Source organism: Gymnogyps californianus, chromosome Z (genome assembly GCF_018139145.2).
Source record: "Gymnogyps californianus isolate 813 chromosome Z, ASM1813914v2, whole genome shotgun sequence".
Taxonomy (NCBI): Eukaryota; Metazoa; Chordata; class Aves; order Accipitriformes; family Cathartidae; genus Gymnogyps; species Gymnogyps californianus.
The window spans coordinates 23,991,277-24,015,859 of NC_059500.1; the positions used below are offsets into that span (position 1 = coordinate 23,991,277).

A 24,583-nucleotide genomic window follows, 5' to 3' on the forward strand; every position below is an offset into this window, starting at 1 on the left:
AATTACTTCCCTTTCTTCAGTTTTAAGGTCAACAATGCAGGATAAAGCACAAAAAAACCACTGGGAAAACAGGCACAGAGCAAAGAAAAATGAATAAATTAACCCAGAAAATATGAGTAAAATGCTCAATTTTTTAGATTGATGTGGCATCACAGAAAAGTTACGTGCTTTCTTACACAGTACTATAAACCATACTTTTAAACAAAGTTCTGCTGTTCCTCATTTTGGAAACCATCCCTGACAAAGTCTTATCTACTTTAGAAAATTCCTGTAGTGAAGGCTACAGACTGCATTCAGAGTCTCAAATATGCAGCAACCCTCACTGAACAATTTTAAGAGTATCCCACCTTTACTACATTAGTTTTCAGTCAAGTTAGTCAAGTCCATATGACAATACGAACTCATGGCTCTATACTAATATCAAGCATTTGGCAAATCTCAACATACAGGGTTTCTTTTCCCAAAATTCATTAGCAATTCTCACTTTAACTTCTTCTATCTTTCTTAGGATAAACTGAGTACTTAAAATGTATCACAACAGATTATTAAAAAGTTACGGTATTATGAAATAATGCAATATTCATATTTTTAGATCAGAAGATATCAGAAAAAACCTCCATCAAATATGACCTTTGCAACAAACCTTATCAAACCATCTTAGCCAACATTTCATTATAAAGTAGTAAGAAAAAAAGGAAGAATATTACAAAGAAAATAACTTATAGCAACCTATATGATTATCAGAGTTCTTCATAATACTAACAGGCTCCAATAGTCTAATTTTTCTAAGCAGATTTTTTGAAAGGTATGAAAATCTTGGGCAGTATACATCAACTTGAGAGTTGTACTCTGCTTTTCCTGGAGCTGATCTGAATCATTTCTACTCCTTCAATGCAGGATTTAAAATTCATGCATGATATTGCAACTACAGTAAGATTTATTTCACTGTATTGCAAAATAAAACACGCCTTTTTGGCATGGAGTTCTCATTAGCTATGTGCTAACACAGCATCTGAAATCTGCTCTTGGGCACTGGAGACAGAAGAAGAAACTGTCAAATACTGTTTTTCTCTATTCAGTAACCTCACTGGAGTCAGAATCAGTAGGGAGACTTTACCCACTGTATTCTCTCCAGGTATTGCTGCAAAGCAAATCTCGGGGTCATAAACCAAGTTTACAGGCTCCTTATCTGAATAACAGCTTACTATTAAAACACAGTCCTCCACTGGATGCATCGCACTTACTGCGCACATGCTATGCAGATGATCAGCAAATGCTCAACAAATTAGACGGTGTGGCTCACTGTGCAGAGAACTCTACAAGAAATTACTCTCATTCTGGATCTCACATCATGTGCTCTCTGGCTCAAGACATCACACCATGTGCCCAGGGAGCTGAGATTACTTGAGTCTCTCTATTTAGAAACCAGAACATCTGACTTAGCACATGACTGCAGAGGGCATGCGCGTATATGTTGTTCAGGCCCATCCTAAATTAATTCCTAACAGAATGTGAAGAGTAGAAGCTGGCAATATGAAAACAGAAAATATGAGCAAAGGTAAGCGCACAGCAAAAGAGAAAGAAAAGTCCGACTTCTATTAGGAACACAAAATGCATAGAAAAAAATCAGCATATAAATGCATGGGTGTTGCACTCCTCAAATTTTCTTTCTTTTTAACAGTCTTAATATTTTCAAACTGGTAACTACAGTTGTCATAAAGAGTCATAACTACCAAACAAGAAGAGGAAATCTCTATGAGAAGTTCTCCGTTAACAAAATGTTGTAATACAAAGACTATTTCCAAATAGAGCTGTTTTCTCAGTTCTTAGTCTACTAAAAAATTCACAGAAAAAAAAAATGCCACTGTAAAATTCAGGTTAATTTTTATTACATGGTAGTTGAGAAGCCACACAGCAACTTCAGCACTGGGCCCTTGTAAGGATCTGGGCAGTAGTTTGTTTTAGTTAATATTTCAATGTCATTTAGATAAAAAAGAATAAAATTAATTATTTGCAAGAGTGCTTTAAAGGTTATTATAAATTTATCCATTATGCAATCACAAATCAACATTTTAAAACTATCTGCTTTGCTAAATTGCTTTTTCACAGCAGCTAGCTAACTTAAGCCTGCAAAAAAGATTTTTCTATAGATCTCTGTTAACTTACAAATCTATAAAATGTTTATAAGAAAAAATATTAAGGACTCTCTGACTCAGTTTCAATGGCTATCTTGGCAATTTTGGGAAGGTGAGGGGAGGAGAAGGAGAAGAATTTGCTTGGGATTTCAAAAATCTTTAATTCTATTTTTCAGTAACTCTCATCGTAAATTCCTGAATGGCAGTTCTACGTCACATCTCTTCTATACATGTAACTTTCCGTGTATATATGAAGGACATTATCGCTGCTACATGCATTTTAGCTTCTGCTTATATATGACAGGGAATATTTTAATTAGTTTATTTTTTTATCAATTAGAAGAATAGCTTTTAGAAAGCAATAATAAATCTAAATTATACAATAAATAAATAGTGTCCCACACAAAATAGAAGCACATATTTCCCAAATAATGCTCTTTAGAATACTGATTGGGGGTTTCTTATTAGTAGGTACCCACCACAACTTACTGAGATTTTTATTTGTGGTATGTGTGTCACAAAGAATAAAAAACAGTTGGTGGAATATGCTCTTCTGTGTTCAGAGAAACTATTTATTATACGTCTTTACTTGGGCAATAGTACCAGTTGCTTATCTGGAAAACAGGAGAACTCAGCTCTTTAAAAATATTCCAGTAGCTTTTTTCCTGTATTAAAATGCATGTTGCCCAATATACGTTCTTTAAAATGTAAGAAAGAAGCTTATCTTGTGATAGTCATTGGGCATATTTTATTAGATAACTGTAAAACACATCTTTCTTAAAATATTTGTTATGATCTCTGAGTCATCAGAAGAAATTGTCTTTCACCAGTTTACTCGAGTCTCTTAACTTGATGTAAGAATCATGTGCAACTTAATTTTTAAAAATCATGAAGACTCTTACTCCTATGTTTTTAGTCTAGTGGATAAAGCAACCTAAGTCCATGTCATCATCAACAGTACTATCATAAAAATATGGTTCCAGTAGCAAAAAAACCCAAGTTCTGTCTTTTCAGGCCTTCTCCTTTCTCATTTTAGAGGACTGTTTTTTTCATTAGATGTTGTCTCAGAAGCTAGAAGGATTAGAGTAACCTCATCCCAACCAACTCTAGAAAAAGATGCCACACTCTGCTCAGAGGATGCTCCTCCCCTTCCCCCCTGTAGAGGTTCCTGCAGAAAGACCTGCAGGACAAGACTGAGAAGAGACCTGGCCCCTAACAACCCAGCCAATGGCAGGGAGATAGGATGTATTTTTCCACATACACATCCCTTACAGAGAATTTATATAATACACATATGCATTACATTAAGATATTTCCCTCCTTTCTTGACAGGCGGTGGATTGCAAAAAAGATAACCAAGTCTTTCTGTAGTGGAGTAATCTATGATGGATTGACACTGGGTGGACATACACAGTGAGATCAGTATGACCAACAGCAAGTAAGTGAATAGTAAATAAATGACGGTTCCTTTTCATTAACACACATAATTTCTCATCTACCTTTTCACTTTGGCTATGTATCCGCAACATGCTCTGCTACCTTATTTATTATTTCAGTTAAACATTACCCATCTTGAAACTTCTTTATCAATGTGATTCTTACTTTAGGACACATGTCACTTGTTATGTTAACACACACACCAAGAAAAGGGATCTACCTACAAAGGATAATTGTCTTTGACAACTTGCTTTATTTCTCTGTTATCTGTTGGCAACTTCTGCGTTATTTTTGCATGTAACAATGGATGCACAGATGCTTAAATATGCATCTGCCACCTTCTCTATTGTTTTCACTGATGACTTTATCCAGATGCATAGTTTTTAATCCCATTTACATTTGCAACAAAGGAAAAAGATTTCTCTGCAGAGACAGTTTATGACAGAATCACTAACAGAGTAGCACCTCTCTACATGAAGTGCTAAGTTTCAAAATACATTTTTACTACCTGAACAAATTAAGAATCTGAATTGAAATCTGAATCGGGAATGAAAAGCAGAATTAGCCACTACTGAGCCACACCATAGCAGTCTCAAAAGACATAGTAAGTGTATAGCCTACACGTATTTGGGATATAAGAACAGTAGAAAAAGTGCAAATTTTAAACAGAACTCAGAAAACACAGGAGAAATTCCACATTTTATTCCACATTTTTCCTCAGGGAAAAAACTGTCAGACATTTATTAATTACACGCTTTCTCAGCCATACATTTACAGAATAAAATGCTAAGCTAAACCATGCCATTTTTAGTTACTAAAAAGAATGTCAGAGTTAAACTGCTTAAACACCTTCAAGTACAAACACATTTAAGACAACATGCAGACAAAGCAGACACTGAGAAAGTTAAGTGTTGAGTGCAAGTCAACAAGCCTACCACTATTCTGTTCTTCAAAGGGCAGCATTAAATACCAAATCAGAGCACTAATAATTATTAATTTAGGTAATCTCATCCAAACTTGCTATTAGAAAACACAAAACCAGTAAGATCAGAATAATTGCTTCTCTGAACTGATCTAAGTAAGTGTCTTGCCTTTCCTCTGCCAACTTCTTCAGAGTTTGCATCCTTATCATATCTAGCTGATTTGGTATGGTATGCTAGCCAAGGTGTAAAAGGATATGGAAAATTGTGATGGCTTGAACATAGTACAGTGTTTATGAGGGCAGGCAAGCATGGAAGCTAGCAAGAGGACTTAAGAGACCAGCAAAAAAGGATAAGAATTAAGAAGTTTCTTGCAAATTTAAAGCCAGGAGACAGAAGAATTTTTGGATAGACTTGGACTGCAAAATAGGCATGAGAATCAGAGAAAGGTTCTCACTAATTCCTCCTCAAATTGTACTAGTATGTTTCAATAACTTGTCCTAGGCTCTGAAAACCCTGAACCAGAACGATAAAGGTGTTAAAAGATCAGGATTTATCTTTCTTTTCAGAGATGTCTGGAGGAGCTCATTACCAAAGTATGCCTTAAAACCCAGGACACTGCTTTTAGTCTCCATTTTAATGAAGTTAATCACACATACAAATATAATAATCTAATATAATCTAATTGAATAAAGGCAGAAAATTCCAATAGCTCAAAGATTTCATCAGTGCTCTTGTACTAAAGTCTGTACTCAAGAATTATAAATAACCTAAGTCTTCATGAATGAAACAGTTCTTAAAACAGCCTGCTGTATAATTTTGAAGACAAGTCCAGTGATATATAAAACAAATACAGTGTTGCATATTAAGCAGTACTAGAGGCTACCAAATGCACACATTTTCCAGTTGCTGAGAATATCAACAAAGAGGTAAAATTCCCCGAAAGCTGTTATCATTCCAACAATTTGAAATTCTCTCCAGCCATTGCTGAATAACATGAACTCAAGATTCCAAAAATAAATCAAGAGCAACCCATAAACTGAACAATACATTTTGGTAAAGAAAAAGCTCTTATATTCCCAAAGATGACCCAAATCTGAGTTATTAAAATTGAAACATTACCCAGCCATGAAGTTTCTTTAAATACAAGGATCATTCACTATATAACTCTATTGTTAAAGGAAGTACAATGTAATATCTTGTCAGGAGGAAAATGAAGATAGAGCTGAGATACCTTTCAGCAAATTCTGTTGTCTTGAATGGCTACAGAAAAACTCACAATGGATTTGTGGAGCTCACTCCACTCCAAACCTAGTAGAACCTAGTATTTCCAAAGATTCGCAACACAGGTGACTTTTGAGATCAGGCATAAGAATGCAGATAAAGACAAATATAAAACAATACATTTTACATTATGGAAACAATATCTATGAAAATATGCTGGAAAAAAAAGGAAAAAAATTACCTGGAACAAGTTCCATAACAATATAAATAGGCTGTCGCTGTGTGCAAACTCCTATAAGTTTTACAATATTAGGATGATCATACTGTTTGAGTATTCTGCAAAACACACAGTAAGTTTATTACATTAATAAACATTATTGTACAAACTGATTGAATATTATAGGAAAATATCTTAAACCCTTAATGTTATTTTAATGGAACATGTCATTACTGTTATCATAAAGAAAAAAATCAACGTAACAGATCAATCATCATTCTGTTTGAAAGGGAGGGCATACTGATTCACTAAAAAATCAAGATTGAACACTATCTTATTCTTATTGTAATTTTACCATTTGTCTACATAACATTTGTCTATATAACTGAAAAATGGCCTGACAGGTTTGCCGTTTCTCAAGAACCCTTGTAATTAAATAGCATTTCAGTGGTGGACCAGAAGCAGAGCTACATCCAAAAAGCATGCACAGTGTGCCTCTACACTTCCCTGCTGCACTTTTCAAAAGCACACTCATTCCAATTTTACTTTAAGAGATTAATTAATACAATAAGTTTTAGAAGAATGTAAGGACAGCAATTTTAATTTTGGGAATTAAAAAAACCCATTTACATCTTTGTACACAATACTTTAGTAAGAACATTTGCAGCCTAAAACAGCATGCTATGATTTATAAGTGAAATGAAGGGCAAGGAAGAATTCTACAGAGACCTGGTAACTTAAATGTTTCTTCTACTATTTGCTGACTTAAAGCACCTCCTCTATTTCCCTTTTTTCCTAGGATCAAGAGTAAAATACTAACCGACCTGGTACATATATATTTAGTAAGAAATAACACTTTTCATTTTTTTTCAGACTAACACTGCTCCATTAGTGGCAGGCTGCTTAACAAATGAAACATCTCCGCAGCTGCCAAGTTATGAGCTGCTTAAAATTATTCAATAGATACGGTGGCTGATCTTCATTCTCTAAACGTAGAGAGTATCTTTTACTTTTCCATACTGATCATACTAGTTTGGGAGTAAAAATGAAAACATATGAAGCTTCACAGCAAGAGGGAGCAAGTTAATTTAAACAATCATGAAATTATCTCAATACACCCCTTTACCCTGACGTCTCAGAACCGTCCTATCTACATCAGCCTATATCCAGAACACTTAGCAAACTGTGGTATGATTGTCATTTGAAAAATAAGTATGCAATCACATGCTGCCTGACACAGCATAAAATATCTCTACTGGAGTGAACTCTTCTTTCAAATAGAAAATTACTAAACGGGATCTATATGATAACCTAGCCACATTTGATCAGGTCTATTATTAGTCATGCATGTAGGGTAGGATTTATGACTGGTATAATCACATTTAAATTAACAGCATCTTCCAGTCTTCTTATCCCAATCCTCATGGCACATCTCAGAAGAAGTTCTAAATGAAAACACTTACAACAATAAAATTGTGTTTTATAGGCATAGCTTGCTTTGCCAAAGAGGTAGTTTCAGCAAGTGCAGATGCTACTGCATTCACACGTTAAAAATGCCTATGTTTAGTTACCAGGGCAATAGTTGCGGAATGCACTGAAGGAGAGAAAAGAAGGAAAAAGTTTGACTACTGCTTCTTTGAATTTTTCTGAAGGTCAGATTTTGTAAATCCATCTAGTAATAAAACTTGAAAAAAAATCCACAAGTATGTATTTCAATTAAATTTAGAGAACCTACCTGGCTTCTGACAGAAATTTTATTTTCAATTCCTGAGGAAGATCTTCTTTACAAGTTTTTACAGCAACAGGAGTTTTATCCTTTAATGTTCCCTTATACACCTCACCAAAATTACCCTGAAATCAGGAAAAAAAAAAATCATTCTAAGTAAACAAAATCTTCACAAATCTCCAGAAAAATAATGCAGACAGCTAATGTAACTGGTACGGAACTTTGAAATGTTTTTATGAAGCCAAATAAGGTTTTCTTCCAGTATCTGCCCCTAACACAATGCAGTTCACACAGACATAGTACATCTATTATACGGACACAGCGTATGAGTCCTACTTTGACCTTGCTGGAAAGAGAAAAAAATACATCAATTGTGTAATTACAATTTTCTCATAAAACCTCTTAGTAACTTCTAAAGTCAACAGACACTGATAGTAGTACTTTTTTTTCTTATTCTTACTCCTGCACTCTTTCATTTTCACACTATTGTATTTTATCAACAGTTTTTAACTTGCAGTCTGTAAGAGACCAAAAGATGATCCATGAAACTAGGACAAAACACATCAAAATAACATAAACATTCTCACATATACAAGAAAGAAAAGATGCAAAATAAGAAAAATGAAAACACTGAATATTAATTTGGATCATAAATTAAAACCACTGCAAAAAAATGTATTGTCGTGTCTGCCCTGAAAAACTTATCTGATCCCCAATTTTTTTAAAAGCTAAGCTCAGCAGTGCTCTATACAGGCAAGTATGTAAGGCCTCACATTTGGACAAGACTTTAGAAAGTAGCTCCATTTACAATCAGATTTTTTAGGTCTTCAGCAACATAACCGTAGGGTAAGTTGTTTATTTTTTTACCTTTCATAGAAGAAAAATGAAATAATAAAGACCACAGAATGATCTCCATCAGATGTATTTTTTACTTAAATTAAAACAAAAGGAAAATTAATTAGGACACAAATTGAAGGAAGAAGGAAATTGTGGGGTATATAACAAAACACTGGTATCAATGAAAAAACCCAAGAGAAGAAAAAAACCTGACAACTGAAGATCTCATACTTTCAGTTAAGTCTTCTATTTCCCAAAGAATAAATACAACTCAATTTTAAATCTACATCTGATAAATCTCCACGTGAATTCCACTTCTGTGTTCTGGTATCTGGGGCTGCATGTGAATTCAAAAAACAGCAAAACTCTGCTGGAAATGTTTTCCTTTCTTTCCTGAGTGATGAATGCATTACATCATGCATTTGAATATGGTACTGCCAAAGGAAGATGACAGAAAAGGGAAAAAAGAAACTCACAGATGGAAAAAAGTAACGTGTTACTAGTAACAAGGGAAGAAATTTAACTGGGCCTAAACACAGGTTTCCAGTATTATTTTATATACCATAGGATAAGGAAGATACAGCTGGCAAGCAAGGCATAGGATCTATGACAGCAATCTGCCCTTCTAAAATAGCACTTCTAGAGGCCAGGACACTACCTCTGATATCTAAAATGGCATGAGGTGCCCAAAAGTAAGAAGCTGAGTCACTCCCAACACACTTATATATCGTTTTTAACATAACAGGTTCCTTTCATATAACTTTCATTTTGTGGGGTATTATAGAATTAATACTGAGTAAATAAACAGACCATTCATTCCTGAGGTGAAGGAAAATCTTTGTCTTTTCTAAAGTTTGCATCCTCTTATGCATTAAGCTTTCATGATTTTCCTCCTCATCTTTTCCAGGCCACTCAAGATTTTATAGACCCTCAGATTTCTCACTTCCATGGTGAACGGCTGTAGTTTATTTAACTTTTTGTCATATGGATGCTGATGGTCCCATCATTCTTATCTTTTCTAGTTTGACTATATCTTTTTAGAGATGGATGCATAACAGATTTATACTGTGTTCCAAGGAAGTTTTTATCCTGTTCTGTATTTTTTAAAGAACATATCCTTCTATAATCACTTTTAAGCACTGAGTTGTCTTTATTGAATGTTAAAAATGCTTTGTGCCAAAAACATGCAATGCACATGTAAATTCAGTTTACTAATTTAATCAATATTCAGATTGCTTTAACTGTCTTTACTCATCAAGACTAACTCGTATTTATTTTTTAGCACGACAAAGCTTTCTTAATGCCTGAAACATCTTTATTTTTCTCCCTTGAGACTATACTATTTAAGAATGTGAAGCTGTCACTGTACCTGTATTTCATGCAGACACAACTCTGTCTACTGGTAGATAATACTTTTTGTCATCTTACGCTGCCAAATAGATTTTACCCTGGGTAACAGAATTTTCTGACAGTATTTAATTCCCCCATTTCTTGAATAGTTTATCAGTTCTTTTAGTGTGTATCACAGTAAGAAGGCAATTATTGCTTTCATATGTCTCCTCTCCATTTAAGCCTATTTTTCAGTTTTTGGGAAATCTTTTGGAATATTGTGTCCAGAGCGGCACTCACAACTGTCTTTGTAGGTGCAAAGGTGCTAAAAATGTAAGTGAGGTACGAGGCTTACCTGATTTTAAAGACTTATAGCTCCTAAGCAGAATTTGTGATATAAACTACAATATACAAGAATTAATTTAATACATATATGATTGTGAAGTTACCTAACATTCAATAAATCATATAAAAGCAAGGAACATTTGTTTTAACAAATATTGATTTAATCATCTTCTTTGATCAAATTTCATACATAAATACATAAACATAAATCTGTTTATTTATATGTTTTTATTTATATTTTGCAACATTTTTTGTAAGACTACACAAAGTAAAACAGCCACATCATGCTTTACAGAAATGTAGTTAGCTTAAAGGCCTTCCAAAAGAGAAAAACTTGTATGCTAGTTAAACACTTTCAGCACACACATATCATTTACCAGTAAATGTGATTTACATTTATTTAAAGCACAATGCTGTCTTGTGTATTAAAGTAAAAGAATTGATATAAAAATCGCATACCACAGTAATTTAAAAGATAAGGCAAACAGGAAATGTATAGGCTTAATGATTAATAGATACTTATTTAAATGTTATTTAGCTCACTTGATTACTTACTTTGCCCAGTAATTCTCCCAGTGTGACATCTTCATGATTGAGAACCCATTTCTTATCCTATGGAAAGAAAAGGAAAGAGTAATTTTCAGTTTGTGCAAATACATAAGATACAGTTTCTATAAAATACATTTCAGAAGAAATGGAGCTAAAGAAGCATTATATTCAGACCACTCAATCAAAAGCATGCCAGGAAGTTTTAAAGCTAAGTGTTTATAAAACAGAGTTTAGAAAACTTGCTATACAATAAAATACTGAAATATACCATATAGCAAATTTCTATCAGAAGATTAAGCCTACAACATGACAGTATGTATGCAGATAGAGCACTACGAAAATTTTCACACAAGCTCTGAAAATGATATCTAGCATCCTGTTTTTAACAATTAGGTGAGTCAAAATCAGACAAGAAAACTTCATTTTCGTATAGGAAATAACTTATTGCTAGATCAAAAAAACATTTTTCTCTTTGGTGTACATGAAAAAGAACTGATTTTTCTACTTATTAACAAGACACATATTTGCATCTCTTACGTCTTCTGTGGTAGTTGGAAATATTACAGGCAACTACTTGAAAAAACAACATAACAAATGCCAGTTAAAGTATCTGTTCAGTGTTGATGACCAACACTGCAAATATTCTGCAACAGCCTAAAGACATATAAAAACCAAGTATAAACTTCTTGCTACACAGACATATTTAATAAATACTTAGCTAAAATGTTAGAGTAGGATATTTTATTTACTGACCTATATTTACTATTTTTCCTTTTTATTTCTCTATTAGCACCTCAGCTACTTATCACCTCACAAACACTATTACTGCTCCTCATTTTAGTGGTAAGGTCCTAACCATTCTTTATTACTAATGAAAAAGGCAACTATCTAAACAAGCGCATGCCAACTCATTAAATCACTTCTCATTAAAGCTCACAGAAAACCAAGCCAAACATGCTGGCTTTGAAGTACACCTAATATATCAGAATACCACATTTTCTGGACCATGGAGGACCTGTAGTGATCCTGACTGGAAGACTGTTGTACGTCAGAGTGTTAGTGATCCACACAACAGCTAACTGGAGCGAGCCCAGGCCTATGCTGTGCTGCACAACTCCCTTGGCAGCAGGATGAACTCAGCCAGCACACTGGAACAGAGCCCGCAGGCAGCTCCCACTGGGTACCAGCAATTACGCCACCTGTGTGGCCTTGCCTTTATCTACAAGGGCTCCAAGAATTTCTCATGTGGACATCCTTTCTGTTTGCCAGCAGAAATAATGAACAGAGTTTTTTCCGTTTAAGAAAGTCCTGTTATAGTTCGAATGACCAAAATGTGAGAATCTCTGCTACAGGCAGGGGCTGCCCAGCATGCTGCATGCGGATCAGTGGCTCATTCAATGCTACACCACCTGGGGCTCCCACCATCTAAAGGGATGCAAGATTATCTATACTATTCTCTCCTTACAGTGTTATCTCTCATAAATGGTATTTTAAATTATACCTTACAGACTCTTGAGTGCCTTTCTTACTGGGATCATAACAGCACCTCCTGGTGCAAAACAGGATCTTTCCAATGTGTATAAATACCTGATGGCACAGAATGAAGAAAAGGGAGCCAGACTCTTCTCAGTGATGCTCAGTGACAGGACAAGAGGCAATGGGCACAACTTAGAGAACAGGAAATTAATTCTGACCATGAGGAAACCTGTTTTTAGTATGAGAGTGGTCAAACACCAGAACAGGTTACCAAAGAGATTTTGGGCTCTTCATCTGTGGAGGCATTCAAAACCCAACCAGACACAGTCCTAGGAAACCCACAGTAGTTGAGCCTGCCTGAATAGGGAAGTTGGACTACAGAATGTCAAGAATATTCTTCCAACATAAATGAGCCTGTGATTCAAAGACAGAGAAAAACTTTCTGTATGTAAACAGACCATAGAATCACAGAATGGTTTGGGTTGGAAGGGACCTTCAAAGATGATCTAGTCCAACCCACCCTGCATGTGCAGCAACATCTTTCACTAGATCAGGTTGCTCAAAGACGCATCCAACTTGACCCTGAACACTTCCAATGATGGGGCATCCACAACTTGTCTGGGCAATCTGTTCCAGGGTCTCACCACCCTCATCATAAAAAATTTCTTCCTTGTATCCAACCTAAACCTACCCTAATTCAGTTTAAAACCGTTGCCCCTTGTCCTGTCGCTACAGGCCCTATTAAAAAGTCTCTCTCCGTCTTTCCTGTAAGTCCCCTTTAAATACTGAAAGGCTGCAATAAGGTCTCCCTGGAGCCTTCTCTTCTCCAGGCTGAACAGCGCCAACTCTCTCATTCTTTCTTCATAGGAGAGGTGTTCCACCTCTCTGATCATTTTTGTGGCCCTCCTCTGGACCCGCTCTAACAGGTCCACGTCTTTCTTGTACTGGAGACCCCAGAGCTGGATGCAGTACTCCAGGTGGGGTCTCAACAGAACGGAGTAGAAGGGCAGAATCACCTCCCCCAACCTGCTGGCCACGCTTCTTTTGATGCAGCCCAGGATACGGTTGGCTTTCTGGGCTGTGAGCGCACGTTGCTGGCTCATGTCCAATTTTTCACTCACCAAGATCCCCAAGTGCTACTCTGCAGGGCTGCTCTCAATCCCTTCATCCCCCAGTCTTGTCTTGATACTGGGGATTGCCTCAATGGAGGTGCAGGACTTTGCACTCTCCCTTGTTGACCTTCATGAGGTTCACATGGGCCTTTTCCTCAAGCCTGCCAAGGTCCCTCTAGATGGCATACCTTCCCTCTAGTGTTACAACTGCACCACTCAGCTTGGTGTCATCCGCAAACTTGCTGAGGGTGCACTCAATCCCACTATGTCATTAATAACGATATGAACACTACCAGTCCCAATATGGACCCCTGAGGGACACCACTTGCTACTCATCTCCATTTGGACATTGAGCCTTTGACTGTAAGTCCTTGGATGCAGCCATCCAGCCTATTCCTTATCCATCACATAGTCCATGCATCAAACCCATCTCTATCCAATTTAGCAAGAAGGATGCTGTCCTGGTTTCGGCTGGGATAGAGTTAATTTTCTTCTTAGTAGCTGGTACAGTGCTGTGTTTTGGATTTAGTGTGAGAATAATGTTGAGAACACACTGATGTTTTAGCTGTTGCTAAGTAGCACTTATCTTAAGCCAAGGATTTTTCAGTTTCCCATGCTCTGCCAGCAAGCAGGTGTGCAAGAAGCTGGGAGGGAGCAGAGCCGGGGCAGCTGACCTGAACTAGCCAAAGGGGTATTCCATACCATAGAACATCATGCTCAGTATATAAACAGGGGGGAGTTGGGTGGGAGGGGCGGACTGCTGCTCTGGCTCGGTCAGCGGGTGGTGAGCAATTGCACTGTGCATCACTGGTTTTCCTCCCCCCCCCCCCCCCCCCCCCCCCCCCCTTTTTTGGTTATATTCCTTTTCATTACTATTATTATTATTTCATTACTATTATTGTTAGTATTATATTTTATTTTAGTTATTAAACTGTTCTTATCTCAACCCATGAGTTCTGCCTTCTTTCCTGATTCTCCTCCCCATCCCACCGGGAGCAGGGGGGGGGCTGGGGGGGGCAGTGAGGGAGCGGCTGCGTGGTGCTTGGCTGCTCACTGGGGTTAAACCACGACACCATCAACTGACTTTTTTCCTATAGACAAGATTCTTGATTAAAACTACTGCCTCACTGATCAGATATCATAAGTAACGTATTTCCTTCATCTCCTCCTTTTGAGTTTGCTAAAAATCATAAATGTTCTGTTCACCAAAGATTTTCTAGATATTTCTTGCTGATTGGATGCCTCACTCAGAAGCTGTTACACTACAAACAGATAGGAAGTGCCATCAAACTGCACACTTTCCTTTACCAGTAAAACTCAAGTTTAAGGAAATAATTTGGAAAGAAACTTGTGAAGAAAAAAAACCATCAACATGACTACTTGGAGGTATTAACATAATGGTTTTTAACACTGAAGTAAGTACTGTAAAAGCCAAAAACTTATAGAATTAAAATTTAATGGATTTTTTACCACTTAATTCCAAGGATTCAGTACTTCAGTGAATGACTTTTCGAAAATACTGACAACATGGCATTTCAAAGGATTGTTTATGAAGAAAAAATCTGATGCATAATCCTTCAGAGGACTAATTAAAGAAAATGGCACCATAAACTGGAATCAAATGATCTGTTGAAGGATTTGTTATCACTGTATCAGTACATTAATCACTACCTGTACTTTTCTTTTTATGAAAACCTTCGTTCATTTATTATACCAGTGTAGCCCATTCATTACATTATCATGGTTCTGCCAGATTTTTCACAATCAAAGGATTATTCAAAGTTTGATTGGCTTTATTACTGAAGTTCTTGTTGTTGGTTTAGAAAATAAATCTTTATTGATGAGCATATGCAAAATGTCCTGCCCTGCTAGTATCAGTTTCACAAGCTATCAATAAGTGAATATTCACCTCAATGTTACATATATTGAGAGTTTGCTGCTTACGAGACCTTTCTATGAATGGAAATCTGTAATTACTTTTGTAGGTATACAAACTCCATCTTAAATTTAGGAGACTTATCATATATGTCACTCCTGTGGCTACATGGCTGAGCCAGCAGACTGAAAAGGAGGCAGATGCTGCTTCAACGATCCTTTCTGCTTCTAGCTGGAATCTCTTCAGAACTGTTCTTTCACTACTCATGAGGCACCACCTGCACAGACCTCAAAAGCAGACAGCTAAAGTAAACAATGCAACCCTTGGCATATTGCACTTTTTGATAGCACTTCTCATCATTCATTTAGTCTTTCACTTGTGTATTTATTATGGAACCTGACACCAGGAATATTTGCCAGAGGATCCATGTGAGATTAGCAGAAGATACATACTGTAACACAATTAGCAGAACAGAAACTGTAACCCAGAACTTCTATCTATCTAATTTCTCTCCCCTCACCCATAAACTTTTCTGTTGTGCTCCTCCCTCCTGGTTTCTCTCTCTCAGGTTTAGTGAAAGCCTTAAGGATTATGAAAACAGTAATTTTTTTCCCACTAGGAACCAGCAAAATAGAACTCTCCTCCCCTCCTTCCCCTGCCTCTTATATAGCCTTCACTTTGTGTGAGTGTTATCATTGAGCTTCTGGATAAAAAGATGGCAGCCTTCATACCACATCCTATTCCTCTATTTGAAAAGTAAACTAATTCACTTGAGATTACTTTTTGAAAGAGGGGAAAAAGTTCAGGTGCTACAGGACACATTTAACACTGTAAACCCTATGCAGAGAGAAGTGCCTAAGCCCTAGCACTAGCTAAGCCTGTAATTTCCTGCTAAAATTGTAATTTCCTCCTAAGGTACATGACTCCTTATGCACTGAGAAGAGAGGCTGAAAACCTAATTCAGGGCTTTGTATTCTGTGATGGTAGTGAAGCACTTCCAACTACAGTCCCTAAGTCCATCTGTGAATTCAACTCTGAAGCTACAGATGGTCCCTCTGTCCCACAGCACTAGCCAAGCTGAAGAAAGCATTTCAAGTAGAAATACTAAGTTTAAAAATGCTGGAGCTTCACATGCATTACAATTTTATCTAGTATCTTAAGGCAACTGTGGAGTGATATAAGCCCTGTTAAACGGCACCAAAGCAGTATCTTCAGCAGATAGTAAGAAAGAATCTAAGAGAAGAGATGCTGTCATCTACATCATACCAGTGTACAATTCTGGCATTAAAAAAGAAAAAAACCCAATTTTCTACTTTGCAATGCGTTAGATATCCATTTAAATAATGTTTCAAAATGAAGTGTCACTGGTTCAGATAATTACCTTTAATTAATAAACTATAATATGAACAACACTGCCTGGTGGACAGTAACAAGGTACAAGACTGTTTCTACTGCAAGTACGTTGTCTCACTAATCCTGTTCAAATTGCACTGAGTTCAATAAGTCGTCACTCAATATTTTTGGATAGCTGCCAATAATTAACTAAATCAATTAAGCACACAAAGGAATGGATGCATATTAGCATATCATAAACAAAAGTTAGAAATAATGTCTTTTTTCTGTCTGATCATAAACCTCATCATCTTCTGCAAATGCTTAATTCTGACTGTGAATAGAATGTAAGCATTTCTCCAGTTGTTAAATGCTATTACTCTACAGATTAATCATGCGTGCGAAAGATACTGAAAGTTACAAAAGAAATGTGACAGCAAAATGGGAAATAAAAATTAATCTTTAGTGTAGATATAAACAGACACTGTAATGCCCATCAGTCCAAGTCACAGAAATTTTCATTTCAATAGAGTTGCTTCTAAAACAAATAGAGCAAATCCACCATATTTCCGTACTGAATCATAAGCTAATCTGAATGAGAGAGGAGGACAGAACTCTTAAGACTATTAATGCCATTACTATTCCCCCCAGAAGGAACCTGCTTATGATGTAGTCCTCTTCTTGTAACACCAGTATAAATTTCTTTTTACCTCATGCTTGTTCAGATTTTTCTATTGTTAATCTTGGACCACAGAATATAAAAGCACTTTAGACAAACCCAGTTACAGAAACTAGCGCCTGAGTACACCTGTTTGTTATCTTAATGATATACCTTCTTTCCAAATGGAATTACTTAAGAAATCCAGAAACTTTACCACATTCTACTTTATTTATGTCCTCCGGTTTCCCCCAGGAGGGGAAACTGAATTACATGAATGCCATACTTCTTAGCCAAGCACAGTAACTGACTTGGCTCAGCTCAGATAGAGCTTCAGCGCCTCTGGGGAGATAAACCTTTATCAGACACAAGGAGCTACTTGGCAAAAGCATGCTTTCGAGATTCTCTATGGAAGAATACCAGGGAAATGACAAGATACCTAAAGGATAGGAAGGAACTGTCTCAAGGTGGACACTTCTTGGAAGGAAAGTGAAAGACAAGCAAGAACCCTACCGAGACTGCTCTGGTCAGTACATGGTTATTTCCACAGCAGGCAAAGGGGTTCCTTGTTCCCGGACTGAGAAAGGCATTACTGTCTTCTGAAGCCACATCCTCCCACCTATTTTGTTCAATGGTGTTACCATTCCCTGCTTATTCTTCCTCATTAGTTACTGAGCAGCCGGAGCGACAGTGTGTAGTGAGGGCTGGCTGCTCCCTGGGGCTGAGCAGCCACAGGGGACCCCTGGCCAGCAGGGCTGAGGCTCACCAGCCAGGACGCACCCCACTGCCCTCAGCGAGGGAGCAGGACAGGCTGGGGGGATAGCCCCGAGTTCAGATCAGCCAAGTCCGTGGTGATAAAGCAGGTCCAGGGTCAAGCTGGGAAGTCAGCCTGTGGGTCAGGGTGAAGGCCAGTGAGGGGAACCAGCATCAGACACAGCCCCATGACCGGTGCGCAGGCTCATAGTGACAAGGCAGTGCCGGGGTCAGTCCAGAAGCCAGCCGGGGGTCAGGGTCCAGGACCAGATGAACGGGGTGCGTGGCCAGGCACAGGCAGGGCTGCGAGGCAGCTGGAGCTGGGGCTCGGGTGGGGCTGAGCGGTAGAGCCTCAGCCGAAAGCGGCTCCCCCAGGACAGGGTTCAGCCCTGCCTGGGACCTTCACTCCAAGGGAGTGAAGCCTCCAGCTGAGGGCTGGAAGGAGCAGCCCTCAGCTGCATTATTCTGTGTTGGTCCTGAGCCCTGGCCAGGAGTGGTGATGCTCTCAGGGCCCTTACTGAGATATCTGTTTACTAATAACATGTTTGGAGTCCTATCACTGTATCTAACCTTTGGAGACACTGCTAGATCTGCTGGCCAAACACTGAGAAACAAGTTGTAAACTAGGCAATTCACACAGCGGAGAACAGGTACTAGCTAACAGTCATCATACTGAAGGTTTATATAAACAACAGTTTGGTAGTGAGTACCCTTCCAGACCTTCTGAGGCTATCCAGGATACTTGTTTGTTTTCAACAAAGATAAGCATTTTCAAAGAGGAGAGTTATTTCAAGAGTTAACCTTAACTCACAAAAAAAGCCCAAACAAACCAGTAATTACAGAAATAAAACCTTCAACTGTGAAAAAGAATACTTCAAAAATAATTAGAAATTTCTCTTTTTATTTGTAAAATAAAGTATTCCGGATATGAGAAGGTGTTAGTAAGTTTCATGGTTCCCTGGACCATGGTAAGTTTCAAGCCTTGAGCCATCAGCAGGGAATGAATTGTGCATCGGTCCTTTCTTCAGTGGAGATGCAGGTACCGAGTTGTATGCAAGGCCACTGAGGCCACAGTATGAACAGCAGCTGGTCGCTGTACAAGATGCAATCTCATTTTTCTTTTTCTGAGCTATGAGACTGAAATGTTATCACTATTACCCTAAATTTCTTCAAAAAATGTAAGCTCAAGTCTGAAGTGCAGCTTTCCTCCTGCCTATCTCCCTTCATTAGCAGAAACCACATCAAAGAAATCACAAATTATTATGCCAGGAAGAAGGCTTACAAATTAGTTGCAGTAAATTATAACAGCTTTCAATAAAATGGAAAACATAACTCAGAACGAATACTTAGTGTTCAAATTCCCCTAGCATTATTTTTCTATAATTTTCAGTAACAATTTCAATCACAAAGTATGGTACTAAATGGTACTTTTTCAAATTAACAACCAGCAGTAAGGCAATTAGATACTAAACATTTTAAAAACAGACATTTTGCGAATTAGATATGAATTTATGAGCCTCAACTTAAACACTGGTTTTAAAAATCGTACCATTTCTAATAGGAGAGAGAAAAAGGGATAAAAAGAAAATGCCACCTGTGCTTGTATTCAGAGTACCATCAAACAAAACCAAGATGCTTAAACAAACTCCAAAGAAAGATTTGTAAAAGAAGAAGAGTGAGTAAATCCTGATCAGGTTCCATCACAGTATGAATAAATGAGGCTTCTTTGTTATTATCACTGTTATTTACTTATCTCATGTTCTCTGTTACATTTACTCTAGCTAGTTCAGACCACATTAAAATCATAAAGCTAGATGCCATCATACTAATGAAGGCAGAATCTATAGCAAATTCTGGTACTGCTTTTCACCTTAACAGTAGATGTAACGAAAGCAAAAAAGGCTAAAAACCTCTAGAAACTGGAAACCTTAGTTGATTTAGGGAACACCAAAATGACTCAACCAAAAGCAAAACATACTGCTTTAAGAGAACTGAAAACTTAAGACTTCCCAACTGAAGAATCTGTCTGAATAGAGCATGGGGAATTCATCAAAAGCCTAAATATCCCTACCCTTTCCCCCACCCTAGTAAATTCTTCATTAACATTCCTCTAAAAAAAACATAAAATAGAGGGATATTGTCAGCATCTCATGAGTACGGTGCATAAACATGCATTATGCCTGTTTCTTCATGTTGTAAGCAGAAAAAATGCATTCAGAAAAATATTTTGGAAAGTAGCATTTGCTCTCCTTCCAAATGAAATGGAAAATATCAATAGTATGAATTACTGCAGCTAAGAGCAATTTTTCCACAACAAAAATAGAAAGTCAATCTTTCACTTTCAGTATTAAGGATAATTAGAGTAAGATTCTTTTTAATGGCTGAGAAAATCATAATCGCAGATAATTTTTCATCACATGGGAATTCAAATATCACTTATCAGAACTTGATGAACCAGAGTAAAAAAAGAAAGTGAGTACCAGTTGTGTACATGTGGATAGGGCCTGTGGAAATAGAGAAATTATCTTCTTAAAGAAGTACTATTTTTGACATCACCTATGCCAGTAGAGCTAATGTGCGTATCAATTTCATGAATCATAAACTATGTGTTTCAAGTCCTTCAGATTAAGTACAGAAATAAAGGTAGCTAGTGGAAAAGATTTTTCATAAGAACAAGCGAGTTTTACAAGAGGGGTTTTGAAAAACCCCACTGACAACTTCTTTAAAACTGTTTCAGAATAAAGATTCATGAGCTGTAAAAATTGTTATAGAAGCTGTTTTGCATTATTATCAGCACTGTATTAAGCCACACTGATGAAACTCAATGTGAGCTGTAAAACAGAATAATAGCGCAGATAGGTTTACCTCCTTGGAAAAAGTACTATTTTATCTGACTTGTTATTGTTCCATAAAAAACCACTGTGAAGTTCAACCTTTTTGCTAAACCAAATTCTAAATGGCCATAAACCAAGAAGGTAGAATTGAGATTTGCAAAAGCTACCATGCAGCATATAAACTGCAGAAGTGACCTCAGATTAACTGCACAGCTTTTCTTTGAGCATTCTTCTTGAAGATCAATAGACAAAATGACTGTAGAAGTCAACATACAAAACTAGTTTTTTTCACTTTTTTTTTAAGGATGTGCAGTATTTCCCTAAGTTTATATTCTCCTATTCATCAAAGGACTAGAAAGATGCTGAGGATCTTTGAGGAAAAATACAGGAAATAAAGAAAAATAAAGGAGAAAAAAAAACGTGAGAAGGAACAAGACATAGAATGTGAAGTGCTTAAGCACAGGAAAAGGGAAGTCAAGTTTATGTCAAAACCATTATATTTCAAACACATTAAGGAAACACAGCACTCCTCTCTACTTAATCTAGTAAACTCAGCTCCCAAACCGAAGTACTCTGAATCACCTGTTAACCAAATATATGCAAACAGAGAAATTATCTGCCCTTTATCAGATATGCCCTCCAAAACACTGACAGTCTTCTGTACGCTCAAAGGCAAACAAAACTGTGTGATAATGTAGTTTTTCATTTAAACATTCTGTATGATTTAAAGAGACAGGAATGCAAAAGCACAGCCATATTATGCATGCATAAATAAACACACTTATATGGTTAAAATAGGCTAAAATATTTTCACATACGCACAAACACATTTTTACTTCCACCCATGTGCATGAAGAGGTATGTACAGCTGGGGTTGAGGGACTACAGATGTATATTAAAACGTCCAAGACAGTCTCCTTGAACTATGTAAGGTACTTAGCCACATACTTAGTTCCATCCTGACTTAACTTCAAAATACCCAGCTATTTCCAGTTAGATGGTTTCTCTTCCCCAGGAGATAGAACATTTAACTCATTCTTTTGGCAACATCCACACACTAAGGTATACTCCCTGCAAGACTGCTCCTTTATATATCCAACAGTCCTTCCAAAATAATTTCTAAATTATAGTGGTTAGTATGCAATACCTTTCAGAGAGCACAGTTCCACATTAGAGCTTCCAAAAAATTACTATTTTATTCAAAACAAAAGCCTAAGTAAGATCCTTCATCCTATCCCTTCCTAGCCACATCTGCTCATCTTGCACTGGCTTTCATAATCTTCAGATAACATTTTAAAACCACTGAAACATAACAGAATTAACCTCGTAAAATGTCAAATAAACTGTTACATTAGCTTAATTTGTAATTGGGAAAGAGCAGGAAAAAGGTAAAGCCACATAGAAAGGCAAAGGGAGCAAGAACATTCACCCCTCCCACACATACACACCTTTGTGGCACCAGCAACCTTTCACTTGACGCAGCTATAACATGAAACTGCAGCCTTAATTTATGAGATTTTTTCAGTGTGAATATCCATAAGCTCCGCCTGCATTCCAAGCGAGACAGATGATGGCTTTGAATCAGAAGCCATACAACATCACATAAATGCCAATGGTTTAAATGAAGCATGTTGCATTAAGTTTTTTACACCAGATACACATTGTTCTTTAACAAGATATTCCTAGCTTCTCACATACCACTAACTCATTATTCAGAATAGTAAAAGCGCTGGGAAATCTCTGACGACAGGAAAAAAGCCAGTCAATGAAGGACACACAAAGGGAAGTGGTACAGACATACCAAGTGGCTCTGCTAAATACTAGCAGCTTCTAATATCACTCATGTGCTCTTCTGAATGTCATATTCAGCAAATTTTTTTTTTCTCCTGTACTAATGACTTTGGCTTGACAAAATTTTCCTATGTGGTCTACAGCAATCTACTCTTTATTGCACCTTACCGTATCCTTTGAATCTTTTTCTAAAACTCAAAAGTCTGAGAATTAATTATGCAGTGTCCTCCTCAATGTGTCAGAACTCCTTTTGAACAAACAGACCTATAATTAAGCAAACAAATTTACTACTCATACTTTTTAATTTAAAACATGAACACAGTGAGATAAGGGAAAAACATCTATGTCTACCATTTAACTCTTTACCTTGCTTTTGTTACTTGAAAAGTATTCTAAGTCTACAAGTTTTTCTGCCAGTCATTCTGTAAAACACTTTAACACAGAAAAAAATCACCCCTTTTCACTTCGTTCATTTGTAGAAAAGAAATCCATTGAAAGCAGTGTTTCAACTTTCACAAGCACCTCACCCTCACAGATATCTAGTCCTTCAATGTGCCTTCCTAGAATCACAGAATGGTTGAGGTCTGCAAGGATCTCTGGAGGTCTGCAAGGACGTCTGGAGGTCATCTGGTCCAAGCCCCCTGCTCAAGCAGGGCCACCTGGAGCCAGCTGCCCAGGACCATGTCCAGATGGCTTGTGAATACCTCCAAGGAGGAGACTCCACAATCTCTCTAAGAAACCTGTGCCAGTGCTCGGTCACCCTCACAGTTTGTGCCCATTGCCTCTGGTCCTGTCACTGGGCACCACTGAAAAGAGCCTGGCTCCGTCCTCTTTGCATCATCTCTTTAGGTATTTATATGCACTGATGAGCACCCCTGAGCCTTCTCTTCTTCAGGCTGAACAGTCCCAGCTCTCTCAGCCTTTCCTCTTAGGAGAGATGTTCCAGTCCCTTCATCATCTTAGTGGCCCTTTGTGGGACTCTCTCCACATGTCCATGTCTCTCTTGTACTGGGGAGACCAGCACTGGACACAGCACTCCAGGTGTGGCCTCACCAGTGCTGAGCAGAGGGGAAGGATCGCCTCCCTCGACTTGCTGGCAGTACTTTGTTTAATGCAGCCCAGGATTCTGCCTTCTTTGCCGCAAGAACACATTGCTGGTGCATGTTCAACTGGGTGACCACCAGGACCCCCAGGGCCTTTTCTGAAAAGCCGCTTTCCAGTTGGGTGGCCCCCAGCATGTACTGGTGCCTGGGGTTGTTCCTCCCCAGCTGCAGGACTTTGCACCTCCCCTTGTTGCACTTCATGAGGTTCCTGTCAGCCCATTTCTCCAGCCTGTCCATGATGGATGACAGCACAACCCTCTGACCTATCAGCCACTCCTCTCAGTTTTGTGTCATCAGCAAACTTGCTGAGGGTACACTCTGCCCCATCATCTAGTTCATTAATGAAGACGTTAAACAGGATTAGACCCAGTATTGACCCCTGGGGTACACCGGCAGTCACTGGCCTCCAGCTAGACTTTGTGCCACTGATCACCACCCTCTGGGGGTGATCTTGAGCTTAGTAATCACAGTGGATACACTATGCAAATCATTGGCAACTCTTTTAGGATTCCAACTGACTTAACAGCTGTTACTAGTTCTGTCCTTTACTTCATTAGGAACTGATGATGAGATCCACACGCTACCCTAAACAGTACACTAAATACAGTATTTACCATGTAAATAAGGCATTCTGAAGTTCTACCTAATCTGGCCCCTGAATTCCTCCTTAATCAACATTTAAATACCTCTCTCAGACAGATCCATCTCCTTGAGAACTCAGACACTATTACATACATCTGATGCACACACCTGATGCAAGAAAAGCCCTACCCTTCTTAGCATGTAGCTTCTTCTGTGTGTATGCTTTGCTCCTCCACAGCTGAAATGTCAGAAGACAATGGACTTCACCAAATAAGTTTAATTCTTTTGTGGCTTGATCTTGTAGAATAATTTAATATCTCTGTGATGAACTGCCACGAAATTTAAGT

At 37.7% G+C, this 24,583-nt stretch overlaps 1 protein-coding gene across 1 annotated transcript in view; it reads right to left on the minus strand.

Moving 5' to 3' along the window:
• The window catches only part of FER (FER tyrosine kinase), a 170,648-nt gene that overhangs the window by 55,493 nt on the left and 90,572 nt on the right, over positions 1-24,583 (minus strand). The window contains exons 13-15 of the mRNA XM_050912701.1: positions 10,726-10,782; positions 7,669-7,784; positions 5,958-6,052 (exon numbers count right to left, since the gene is read on the minus strand). Coding sequence (XP_050768658.1) covers positions 5,958-6,052; positions 7,669-7,784; positions 10,726-10,782 — 268 coding nt within the window. The remainder of the gene's footprint in view (positions 1-5,957; positions 6,053-7,668; positions 7,785-10,725; positions 10,783-24,583) is intronic.